The sequence below is a fragment of the Saimiri boliviensis genome, chromosome 10 (genome assembly GCF_048565385.1).
Source record: "Saimiri boliviensis isolate mSaiBol1 chromosome 10, mSaiBol1.pri, whole genome shotgun sequence".
NCBI classification, from domain to species: domain Eukaryota; kingdom Metazoa; phylum Chordata; class Mammalia; order Primates; family Cebidae; genus Saimiri; species Saimiri boliviensis.
In genome coordinates, this window is record NC_133458.1 from 36,192,809 (window position 1) to 36,206,156 (window position 13,348).

The 13,348-nt window shown below is 35.8% G+C and overlaps 1 protein-coding gene across 7 annotated transcripts in view; it reads left to right on the forward strand.

Annotated features, from left to right (window-relative positions):
• Positions 1-13,348, forward strand: part of TSPAN12 (tetraspanin 12) — a 171,361-nt gene that overhangs the window by 129,427 nt on the left and 28,586 nt on the right. For all 7 annotated transcript variants that reach the window (XM_074379160.1, XM_074379159.1, XM_074379161.1 and 4 more), the window contains 2 exons: positions 7,394-7,468; positions 12,297-12,404. In XM_074379160.1, coding sequence (XP_074235261.1) covers positions 7,394-7,468; positions 12,297-12,404 — 183 coding nt within the window. The remainder of the gene's footprint in view (positions 1-7,393; positions 7,469-12,296; positions 12,405-13,348) is intronic.

Sequence of the window (13,348 nt, forward strand, 5' to 3'; positions counted from 1 at the left end):
TATATAATATATATATATATATATATATAAATTTCAGAACATTCTAGACCTACTCCAGCCTAGGCTTCCTGAAGCTTTTGCCATCATGGGATATCCTTTTACTACCATTCTGGAATTTCCTTTGCCTCTCTTTTGTTTTAGACCCTTTGTTTCCTGGATTCCAAGTCATTGTCCTTTTCTGTTTAGTCTCTCATTTTAGGAAGCACGTCTTCCAGTAATTTCCGGATAAAGCATTCATAGGAGATTTTTTAAAGCCTATATGCCTGAAAACGGCTTTATAAACTCTTATGAATTAATTCTGATAGCTATACAATTCCAGATTGGAAATAACTTTTTCCTCAGAATTTTGAATGCATTCATCTGCTGTCCTTTAGAACTCCAGTACCATTTTGGTTTGATCTGAGTCTTGAACCTTTGTAGGAAAGGTATGTAAATTTGACCTTGAGTTCAGTGTTTCCAGTTCTATACTTTGTCCTCTACTGTACCTGCTGTCCCCAATCCTGACTCTCTATTTTAGTGTCTCTACTTCCTCAAGCATCTCTGTTGGTGAAGGTAGGGTAGTCACCCTGCTGCATAGGATGAGAGAGGAGGGCCTGATTTTGGGAGGAGGTCAAACTTCTTCCTAAATCGGGTTTTCAACAAGTCCTCCTCTGTTTATGCACACTTCAGAGCTGCCAATACCTGAGTACTTTGGGGATTCTGTGATGTGAATCAGGTCTTCCCACTATTGCTTTAGCATTCAACTTTTGGGGAACTACTGAGAAATTTGCCACTCTGCTCTCCGCTTTGCACTTCTCCAAAATATACTCGCTGTTGTCTCTTTTTCCATTTTTCAGTTTTCTCTGGAATTATGCCTTTTAAAATATCCCTTTAGTATTGTTTTAGTGAAGTTACAAGAGAAGAAGGGATAAGGGCAAGTGTTGAATCTGCTTTCTTTAGGGGAAAGTTCTAGGGGATGGTGATATCAGGGAAGCAGATCAATTTTATAAATAAATGTTTCTTTAAGAAAGGGTCTTCCTTGAGATTTTGCTATTTTGTCTGTATACATACAGTGATGTGAAATAACTTTAAAAATGAAGGGAGTGAATCCCCTTTGTTTCTGCAGGGGGATGCATTAACCTACACATCCCCAGGGACTTAAATAGTAAAGTGGGGCCATGCCCTTCCTTTCCTCCTCAGCTACTTCCAGCGGACAAAGGGACTAGTAACATGTCATTCTGGTCATTCTATGACCAACCTCAGTTTGTTTAAGATAACAGACAAATTGCTTTCAGTACTTTTAAAAGAGAAGTTGTGTTCCCCACCCTCCACACCCATCCTGCTTTAGTTTTGTAATAAAGATGTTTTGGAAAATGCCAGATACACTCTCACTGGACAGGGATTTTGCTAAGAGTTCATGTAGTAGCCTTTGGGATTGGACACCCTTTTGTGAGGGTGACACTGATGGTCTCGGGAGGATGAGCAATTTTATACACCATTATTTTCATCCTCTAATCCTAATTAATTCTACTCAAGAAGCATATATTGAGTGCCCGCTATGTGCCAGGTAGTGTGGTATTTAAAACACAATGATACCTCTTGTTCACGTGGAGTTTATGTTCAAATAGAAATTATGATATGGTTAATAATGGCTGCTTTTTAAGAAGTGCTTACAATGAAGCAGCACTTTACCTTATGGAATCTTGTGCACAGCATTGCAAGGTAATTTTAACATTCCCACTTTACAAATGAGGAAACCGAGGCGTAGTGGTTTGTCAAGGCTAGCCAATGGATATGTCAAGTAGCTGGAGTCTGAAGCCAGGTCTGTTTTATTTCAAAGCCTATGTTCTTCCATTTTTTTTTTTTAAGTCAGCAAGGAAATTTCACATACATTGTTTTATCTAACCTATTACCTGAAACATCTTTGAACTGAAGGGTATTTATTCTCAGCTTCACTGGCTTGGTGAAAAATCTCTGATTGATTGTATCATTTAGAGGGTGTATCCTACTAGCAGAATGCCATGTTAGATGCATTTTTTTTTTTTCATGAATGTAGGTTTAGGAATAACACTTCTTTGTGGAACACAAATTTTAGTTGATCTATAATAGGGGAGCTTAGATATTTTCAGGAACTCTAATGAACAATTTTTCAAAGCAAGTGAAATAGTTTGTAATGGAAATAATTACATTCTAATCTCCTATATAGACAAACATTTATTCATTCTTCATTTGTTTAAAATGTTTAGATGATAGTAGCTCGAGATCGGGGAGAGTCTGCACATTACTCGCTTTCTTTCACTTGTAAATTGTCTTAAATATTTAAAGGCACACTGATTATTATAACATAATCTACAGAAAAGACACTGGTAAAACAGAGGCAATATTTAAAATAGAAATGTGTAGGCAGAAGTCAAAGGGAGTCAAATGTTAGTAAGACACTCAAGGTACAAATTAGAAAAACCCAAGGGAATACTGAAATTGGTGGTTTTAGTTGGTAAACTGGTCATTATTTCCATTGACATTCTACCTAATACCTGCTGTGTGACAGGTGCTGCTTAGGCACTGGGGATAAAATAATGGTTAAGAACAAAATCCTTGCCAGCCGGAACTGATGATCTGGCAGTGAAGGAAGCAGTGTGACTTATGAGTAGGGCCAAAGTTTGTGAAACCTGAAATACAGCAGGCAAGGAAACCCCGACATACAGAGGGAGGGAGAAAAATAGGAGGTAAAATACTGGAAAACAGTGATGAGGAAGACCCTGTGGCATGTTGCAGAGAATGAAGGCTATGTAAAGAAAGAGAGGACAAGTCATTATCGACTGTGTTTCAGATTAGTACAGAATAGCATTTTTATAATACTTTCCATTTTTTCAAAGCATTTTCACATATATCAAATCAACTTTGATGACAGCTAAAAAAGGGGGTTTGTTTTTATCTTTATCAGGCAGATATCAAACTGACATGGGGCAGTTAAGTGGTTTGCTAAAGATTATACAATATGTTTCAGAGCTGGCTTTGAACTTAAATCTAACTCCAAATTCAGAGCTCTTTTCATCATTCTAGAAAGAAAACACACTAGAAGAGAGAATGAGTTGCTCTGCAAACTAGACTGGTACAGACCATCTCATCGCACTATATGCACTGGGACAGCAAGAAACACAAGGAACACTTTCTGCCACCATCAGGGGAGATACATACATGTTCCCAATGACGTTGAAGACAACAGGTGGTTGATTGTGTAGTGAAATTGATATGGATGTACACGTCATTACCGTAACACAGAGCAGCAGAAACTGCTGTTTAATTCTGGGCTAATTTTGTTCTGTTGAACTTAAGGAAGGAATAACATCATGCTTTATAGATGCTTCAAATCTAGCTCTTAAAGTAAATAGTGGTTGAGTGATTCTCAGTAAAATAATCAGTAGGAGAATGACTTTATCAAGGACCCAGATCTTGCCACAAAAGAAAATTTAGGAGTAGGTGCAGATGGTCTGTATATCCTCTATTAAGGATGGATTTGACATTTAAAATTTTCCTTGGAATAAGAAGACTGGATGTTTCAGGCTATAGCAATAACACCAAAGAAAAGACAGCTGACCATGAAGCTGCAACATCATTTGTAAAAGTATTTTTTAATCAATTTTAAATTTAATTTATTCTGAGAAAGTTATCATTTTGATAAAACTTGTACTTTAAACCTCAAGGTCAAATAAATCAGTGTTCCTGAGTGTTAATAGAATAAAAAAAAAAAAAACATTTTGTATGGGAGAAGTAGCATCATATGAAAACACTGGAAATCTGAAAGATACAATCATTTTGGAGTTTTCCCAGAGTTAAGAGAGTCCAGCTCATAGGAAACTTAGCCCCTCCATACCAATCATGGGCTACATTTGCAAACTGATCAGTGACACTAAGAGACAGGAAATGAGAGAATATTCAAGTGGGATTTAAAAGGTTATAAAACCTGTCTTGAAATTTGCATGATTATCCTCAAGGCAAAGTCAGGGAATTTCCTATATTCTTTATAATTATAATCCAGGTCCATGTTTTATTGATAAACATATCTGCCTTTTCAGGGATGCTTTGGTTTTCATTTTAACCAGACATCAAATTTGAGAAGAATTTAAGTTAAGGATTGAGAGAGCAAAAATGCCCCATAGTTTAATTTTTCTCTGGAGTCTCACTGTCTCCAAGGGTCTTTGCTTATCAAAGATTAGAAAAATGATCTAGTATGTAGTTACTGAATATTTGGTCTCTTTGTAACATAAGATGTAAATATAGTATTTTTTTATGTCTAGAAATCTTTTAAGTAAAGCATTAGAGAAAGTTTGGAGGAAAATTGGCTTGAAGTACTATGTTCACAAAATTTCTTCTAATCATAATTTTAAGGCTGAAATCTTTAAGGCCTAGAAATAACAATACTTTGAAATGTTATCTGAGTACATTAAAGCTGACCATCAATCTATGTATGCCAAAAATAAAAGTAGCTTGCAAAATGAGATTCCTTTAACAAAATACTACTTTATCTTTTGAACCAATGGTTGTTTTTAAGCTGTGTTATTGTCTGAGACATTATGCAGTTATATATTCTCTATTTTTTATATGAAAGAAGTCTGAAGGAAGCAAATTAAAACTAATAGCAGTGATTTATATTTTTAAATCATAAGAGGTATATTACGGTAGTAGAAAATCAGCCCCATTTTCTATATATTATACTCCACTCCCCCTTTTATTAGCAAATATTGTCAAAAAAGTAATTTTAAGTTTGAATCCTGTTGGCTCACATCCTAATTCAGTTCACTTTTTCCATCTTCTTGCCATAATCTTACTTTAGCAATCTTTTATTTGATTCATCACACCTTGCTTTTTTACAGGTCATTTTTCACAAAATTGCCAGAATGTTGTTTTTATAATATACGGTAAATCATGCCACCTGCTGATGGATTTGCATTACACATAGAATAATATCCAAAATCCTTTCCATGTCTCATGATGGTCTGTTTCTTCGCACCTCACAACATTGCAGACCCTGTAACCCATCCCCCTCTTTCTGTGTGCCAGTTACCATTGAGTTTTTAACTAGCTAGCTCACTATGTAAGGTCACACCACACTTGGTGTTTCCTCTTCCTGGATTGCTTTTTCTGAAGTCTTAACAGCATTGCTTCATTCTTGTCTGTACTGACTCACCTTAAAGATCACCTTTATAAAAAGACCTTCCCCGATCACCCAGTCAAGGTAGCTGTCACTCCTACTCACTATCATATCACTCTGCTTTGTTTTCATTCATTCTTTTATGTAACAGATATTCATTGAGCACCTATTATATGGTGAGGAATGCAAGAAAGTATCTGCCCTTAGTGGAGCTTTCAATCCAGTGAAGGAGGATGTTCACAAATCCTCACCACCAGGTACTCCCACCCTGACCTCCCACCATAAATCGAATAGAATATTCACGGGTGCAATGAAGTTTTATTCTTGCTGAAATTAGTGAGGACAATTTTCAGAGAGCTCGTTCTTTCTCATATTTTGCTTCTTTCCTCTGCCACAAGCAGCAAAGTTACTGCCACAATCGAGCAAGGCATGACACAGGAACACAGCTACAGTGGTCCAGTCCTCCCAAATTTATTATACACATTCTTGTGGAAGTCACATTATCTACTTTTTATGTTAATTTTCTTGTTTGTACAATGAGGTAGTCTTATCTATTTCACAGGATTCTTGAGTGAATTAATTGTGAAAATACTTGATAAACAGAACACTATCCAAAAATTGCTACCTTTTTCTAATCATAGTAATAATTTTCAGTTCTATCCTTGGCTACATGGGCTTCAAATCTACAATTTTTTTTGAGACAGGTTCTCTCTCTGTCACTCACACTGAAGTGCTGTGGCATTATCATAGCTCAGTGCAGCCTCAATTTCCTGGACTCAAGTGATCCTCCCACCTCAGCCTCCCAAAGTGCTAGGATTGCAGACACATACCACCATGTGCGGCTAATTTTCTTTTCTTCTTTTTGTACATATGGGGTCTCATTATATTTCCCAGGCTGGTCTCGAATTCCTGGACTCAGGGTGATCCCCCTGCCTCCCTAAACCCAAACGTTGAGATTATAGGCCTAAGCCACCACACTCAGCTGAATCTACATTTCTAATAGTTAGATAAACATTTTTATGTTGATCAAATAAAATTAGATTTTTTTTTCTCTTCACACAGAACTAATTACGACTCCCAATTTCTCTGTTTGGTGAAATACATCTTTCTCCTCCATTCTAAATTTAGTAAGTCTAATGCCTTCTAATGTCTAATTTTTTTCCCTATACCTTTAAAAAGGATTATTTTCTATCTGTTTGCAAGGCTACCATCTAAGTTCATGCCTCCTCTTCAGCTGCCTTCTAAGGGATCTTTACCCTCCCTGCCCACTCTTCCTTTTTCCAAATCATTTAGAACTTTGCCTTTATTTTATCAGTTTATCATGTCTTTCCCCTATTCAGAACCTTTGAAATATTCTACCTTAATGCCTACATGATGAACTTAAAATTCATTAGCGTATTGTTTAAAGTTCACCATAATCTGGCTTCAGTCTATCTTTTACATTTGCTCTCCTGATTTCTCTTTCTGACCACCCTACTCTAGCTAGATGAATCTGTTTCCTGTTTCCCAACTCTTTGCTTGACTTTGCAGCTGACTCTGCACACTTGTTCATGTCTCTTATTTGCCTGGCATTCTCTTCTCTTCTTTGTTCCAATCCTCTTCACCTTTTGCAACACTGCATATTTCTCTATTTCATAGGTATCTTGAATTTTTATCTCTTTCTGTTTCTGACACTGTATTCAACTTCGTATTATTTATTTGCCTACACATGCCTTATCAGAATTTTTATGTTCTATTATACATCCCAAGTGCCTTCCCCATAATAGAAACTTACTATATAAAGTGTCATCCGTAGTTGAGATTTTGTTCTATGTTGCGTTTTTTCTAAGACTGCAAAGGAGAACCCCCCACTTCCATTGCCTAGAAGAATGAGTTAAAATCTGCTCATGGGCTGAGCATTAAACTTGTTGACTTCACCTCATCCACTTTGAAAGAAATTTGGTCCCTTTCTTAGAGAACTTGGTTAAAGTTTATCAAACTAGAACATGTAAATTCTGATTTATCCTAATAAAAGTAATGGCATTTATAAAAGATTTTTTCTTAGGAGATGGCTAATAAACTACAGCTCACTGAGGTGGATATTAAATGTTATCTGCAGATACTTCTAAATTTGCTGAAAATTTCCCCATCTGCTCCTGAGGGGCTTCGTGAAAACTCGCCTGTTTTCTTGTTCACTAAGTAAACATAATAACAAGTTTGTCTTTGAGAAGCATACTTTATTTTGGTACTATAATAACAGCATACTTTTCCATTTTTCTACAGTACTTTGGAAGTTTGCTTGTCATTTTCTGTGTAGAACTGGCTTGTGGCGTTTGGACATATGAACAAGAACTAATGGTGAGTTCAAAATAGATATAATCACAATCTAAAACAACAGGTCCGCCTTTTAAATTAGATCCTTGTATTAGTTCATTTTCACATTGCTATAAAAGAACTGCCCAAGACTGGGTAATTTGTAAAGGAAAGAAGTTTAATTAGCTCACAGTTCAGCATGGCTGAGGAGGCCTCAGGAAACTTACAATCATGACAGAAGATGAAAAAGGAAGCAAGGCACCTTCTTCACATAGCGGGAGGAAGGAGAAGTGTTGAGCGAAGGTGGAAGAGCCCCTCACAAAACCGTCAGAGTTCGTGGGAACTCACTCATTATCACAAGAACAGCATGAGGGAAGTGCCCCCATGATTCAATTACCTCCACCTTGTCTGTCCCTTGACATGTGGCGATCAGGGGATTACAATTCAAGATGAGATCTGGGTGGGGACACAAAGCCTAACCATATTAATAGAGTAATTTAGGCACATGATTATTAATTTAAATGTTTATGCAACATAACAGTGAATAGTCCCAATACTTCTGGAAACTAACATTTTCTTTTCTGTGTCTAAAGCACATTTTCAAACCGTAATTTGTAATATTTTCTTTGGTATACTCTGTATATGCCTTTAATTCCATACGTTGCTTAAAATGGGTATCACAGACTAAAAATAGTATATGTTCTAAAATAATTTTACCAGTTTTGGAGGTAATAATAGAAAAGATTCATATTTGCAAATGATTAGTTTAAAAATGCTTGAACACTTACCTAAAGCCTTATAAAATACTGACTGCAGTAGTGCACAGATGACTAGGAAGCCTACATCTCCTGTTTGCAGCAGGCAGAACCATTTTCCACCTTAAATAAGAGGTGTATTTGAAGAGTTACTGTGTGTTTAGCACAATCTAGAAACACTCTCACAGTTCCATACTTGGCTACTTGAAAATAGCTCTTTGTCATTTTTTCTCTTTTATTTCAGCAGTTGAAATGGCTGGGACAACTTTGATAGCTAGCATGAATAAGCATAAAATTTCTCAGTCTTAAGATATTTGCTGGTCATGTGTGGCTTACCACTTGCACTTCACCTTTGCTTGCATTGGGTATAACTACTTATTAATGTTTGCTTACTTCATTGAGGGAAATTAGTGCATTTATCACTACTAATGTTGAACACTTTTACAAGTCTGTGAATGCCAGTTGTTTTCATGGAGGGAGGCCTGACTTTTTCCCCATAAACTTTGTAAACCTAAAACATCATTTTAGTAAAATGATGTTTTTCCATGTTTAGTTCTTGGGCCATCTGCAGTAGGAGCCACCCAGGATGATTCTTAAAAATGTGCATTATTGGGCTCCAGCACAGATGCGCTCAACCAGAGTGGAGGGGAAGGCAGGGAGAAAAGGGCAAGGGCTGGGCATTTGCATCTGTGACAAGTTCCCTGGTGAGTCTTCCAACATTTTAAAATTTAGTAACTCTCTAGAAGGGAGAGAGATTATATTGTATTTGTTTTAGAGTGAAGAGAGTCATTTGTCAATTGTACAGTAAAATAGAAGTCATTTCTGGTGCTGATATAATCTTCTAAGATTCTTTGGTGAATCTACTATTGTGCTTCGAGACCATTTTGAATACCAAATAGTAACCACAGACTAGTGGCTACTCTACACACTCCAATTTACATGTCAGTGGTGTTTGGCACACTCACACATATGTACCTCTGTGAAGACACTCATGCTTCCAATGTACAGTGGCACTAAGTAAGAAGAGAGAGTTCCTGAAAAGGTGAAAAGTTAGGACAAATTCCAACTAGTTTAATGTAAAGTTAAGAGCTTTCATTAACATGAATTCTCCCATTAATATAGGAATTTGTTTGCTGGCTTTGAAAATCATGCTTTCTCTGCATCCCTGGAAACTTTATTAAGGGAGTGAAAAAGTACTTGGCTCCAGGGAATCAGTTTCTATGGTTTTCGGTCATGAGATTGTTTCTCTTTTTTTTTTTTTTTTTCCTGTTTTCAAATGATAAATGCGTCTCCTTGACATTTAAGCAATAGAGAGTAAATCTTATCATTAGTTCTAGATCCTGTTACGTCAGCTTTTTGTTGTGTTCTGTTTGGTAATTAAAAGGATTTTAGCAATTGATTTACTTTCTTGTGGATTTTAAACATGGGCAGTAGGGTGTATATGCCATACTAGTATTTGGTAAATCTTCTAAGATAGAGCAAGTTCAAAATGAATTAACTTAAGATGTTTGAAATGAAATGTTTGGATTCTAATGTAATTCTAAGAAACATGAGGAAATTGAAATGAATGTATACTTGTTTAGATATTTTATTCTATTCTGTTAAGAGGCCATCTGCAAATAGCTCCTGAGTATTGCAGTATTAAATAAGTGCCCACTACCATTTCAGGTGAGGGCATACATCACTGTTTTGCTTGTGTAAATCTTTCCCATTACATCACTGGGATAGAGCAAGGGCTGTTTAAAAGTGAAATGTAAAAGCAGTTCTTTAAAAAAAGTTTGTCAGGTTTTTTATTGCTTTTGCACTAATAGCAGTGTGAATGAAAAGTGCCATTAAAGTTTATTATCTGCCAAATTTTGCAGAACTCAGCCTTTAAATAGAATGGACTTTGTGCTTTTAGCTGTTCCATGCAAGGAACCAATCAACCTATGTGTTACTTTATGGCCAGATCTCAGTATTTGTGCCACAACCTCAATGGTCTCCTCTGTTTTCTTCCACATTTGGTCTCAGATTAATTGTAGTCACAATAAGGAAATAACCTGTATTTATTTTGGAAAATAAAGTTTTAAAAAATTGTTATATCAACTAAATCAAGTGACTTAACATCAGACAATCTGCTTTTCCATTTCTGTTTTTTATACATGTTCATCTTCTATTTATTATTCCTTCTCTGGATAAAATCTGTCAGTGCTATAGTTTCAGATTGTACATTTCTAGATAATTTATTTCAGTTCCATTTATTTTATGCTCAAAAAGTTATGAGATAATACTAATTTATGGTGAGTAGCTTGAACTTTAACTAGTTGCCTGAACATTGTTGAAGGCATATGAACATGGAGTACACCCATTTAGCCCATTATTTGGGGAAAAAATTGTTTGCCCAAGTGTTTGGATGTTTCATTATATATTGTGTATTTCCAAGTAATCAATAAAATCAACAAAGGAAAAAACTGAAGCATTTCTGTAGTCAGGAATTTTAAAACTATTTCTACTGATATGACTATCTTAAAAAATAAGATTTCAAAATAATCGTGATCTCTAGTTCTGTTGAATCCTTATTTGCTCACATCTCCATTTTTTTCTTTTTGTTTCTTGATCTCTGTGTTATTTGTTGAATATCAAGCTTGCTTTACTTAGCCCAGTCTGTATCACTTAATAGATCAGATGGGAATGTCCATCCAGTTTCCCCGAGTTGCTTTAATACTTGCATGATGATGAGATTAGCATTTCTATACCTCAATTTCTCCTGGCTCTGGAGTAAAAAAACGTAGCTTGATATAATGACCAGATTTCTGGCCAGCAATGACTGTTGTATCGTATTGTATTACAACAGTGACTGTGGTATTGTGTATCTAAAACTGTCATGATTAAACACTCTGTAATAGGCATGATGTTGAGTGATTAGAGAATAGAAGCACAAAAATGCTTTACTTTAAGAACTATTCTTTCTTTTTTAATTTTAATTTTTTTTATTTTAATGAGTTTTTGGGGAACAGGTGGTGTTTGGTTACATGAATAAGTTATTTAGTGGTGACTTCTGAGATTTTGGAGCACTCATTACCTGAGCGGTGTACACTATACCCAAAGTGTAGTCTTTTATCCCTTGCCACCCTCACCCTTTCTCCCAAGTCCCCAAATTCCACTGTATCATTCTTATGACTTCGTGTCTTATAGCATAGCTCCCACATGTGAGTGAGAACACATGACATTTAGTTTTCCAGTCGTAAGTTACTTCACTTAGAATGATGGTCTCCAGTTCCATCCAGGTTGCTGCAGCTGCCATTATTTTTTCCTTTTTATGACTGAGTAGTATTCCATGGTATATATATTTTCTTTATTCATTTGTTGATTGATGGGCATTTGGGCTGGTTCCACATTTTTGCAATTGTGAATTGTGCTGCTATAAACATGCATGTGCAAGTATCTTTTTCATATAATGACTTCTTTCCCTCTGGGTAGACACCTAGCAGTGGGATTGCTGGATCAAATGGTAGATCTACTTTTGTTCTTTAAGAAATCTCCACACTGTTTTCCATGTGGTTGTACTAGTTTATGTTCCCACCAACAGTGAGAAAGTGGAGAATTGTTCTTTCTAAAATTCGAATATACCTCCCAATTACAGCTTTTCAAAAAGTGTTGACAAAATTATCCAGGAGTGAGGCTTGACTTGAACCAAATTCCCTTCTTAATTATTTCCCCTTTGTTTTAGTATTATTATCTGCAGTTGCTTCAAAGAGCAACAACTTCATAGCATTTTGAAATCAAATTAAGGTCATTTCTCTTGCAGAGAATATTTGTTATGTGTCTTCAGGTATGGCTGTGGGATGTACAGTTAACTTCTTACTTGTGATTTACTTGAGGATTAAAGTGATTTCTCATTTTTTCCTTAACACAAAATACCTCCCATTTATCACAAAAATCTACACATTGAGGTTGTCCAATAAATACGTTGAAAACTGAGCTAAATATAGGCCACAAGCAAATATAAATTTAAAATAGTATTTGTCAATTATAAGACATTCTGAGTACGTGTGTGTGTGTGTGTGTGTGTGCATGTGTGTGTGAATCTTTATCTTAGTGTGTGTGTGTCATAGCTGTTGATATTTTTTTATTACCAGGTTCCAGTACAATGGTCAGATATGGTCACTTTGAAAGCCAGAATGACAAATTATGGATTACCTAGGTATCGGTGGCTTACTCACGCCTGGAATTTTTTTCAGAGAGAGGTAAGTGCTACCATTTCTGAGGTAGAGAGACTGAAGTAAGTGGTGAGCTTTCAAAAGAGATGTTTAAAGCTTTGGCTTTGGTAATTTTCTCCATGCTGAAAATTAAGCCTATGATTCAGTTACCTCTGGAGAGATTCTTTCTGGAAAAATATCTTAAGTAACTTCATGGCCTGATTTTCTTCCCATATATACCATTTCCCCTTTATTTCACATGGTTCACATATATTTAATAACTTTGGAAAGCCGTTTTGCTGAATTATTGTGAGTTTTCCTTTTTATGAGAGTTAACTTGGTAAATATCCAAGTTCTAGTTAAGTAGATTTTTTCATGACTTTTAGCGCTGTCAACATTTTAGACATAATTTTAGTTTTAAAAAATGATTGTTCTCATTTGGGACTTTGAAGTCAGTGTATCATTAATGGCATGATCTACTCAGAAAGACCTTGGTTAAAATCATAGCTGTGCTACTTACTATTAAGTGAGCTTCTATAATTTACATAACCTCCTTAAGTCTTGGTTCTCTCACCTATAAAATAGTGATAATAAAAATACCTATCTTTTCAGGCTGTTGAGAAGATTAAATGATGTCATAAGTTTGATTTCATTTAGCCTATGGTTATTAACAATAACATTACAAAGTATAGGTACTTTTAGCTTTTCTTACCCAATGGCCATGTAGCACTGTACCCAACCATCTTCTCAAGTGAGGACTATGTTCAGGTATTTAAAATTTGGTGACTTGAAGTTAACCATTGATCTTGCTTCAAAGCAAGCTCCTCTTTCAAGCAGTTTCTTTGTGATTGAAGTGACATTTCCAGGTGAATAAGTATTTCAGTTTCCTTCAATTTATGTTAGTGCTAGACCACAAAGCATTGGAGAATTAGTATCTTACATGATAGGTAGCCAAATCTCTGCTCAGTTACTTTGTCCTGGATGTGGGCAGA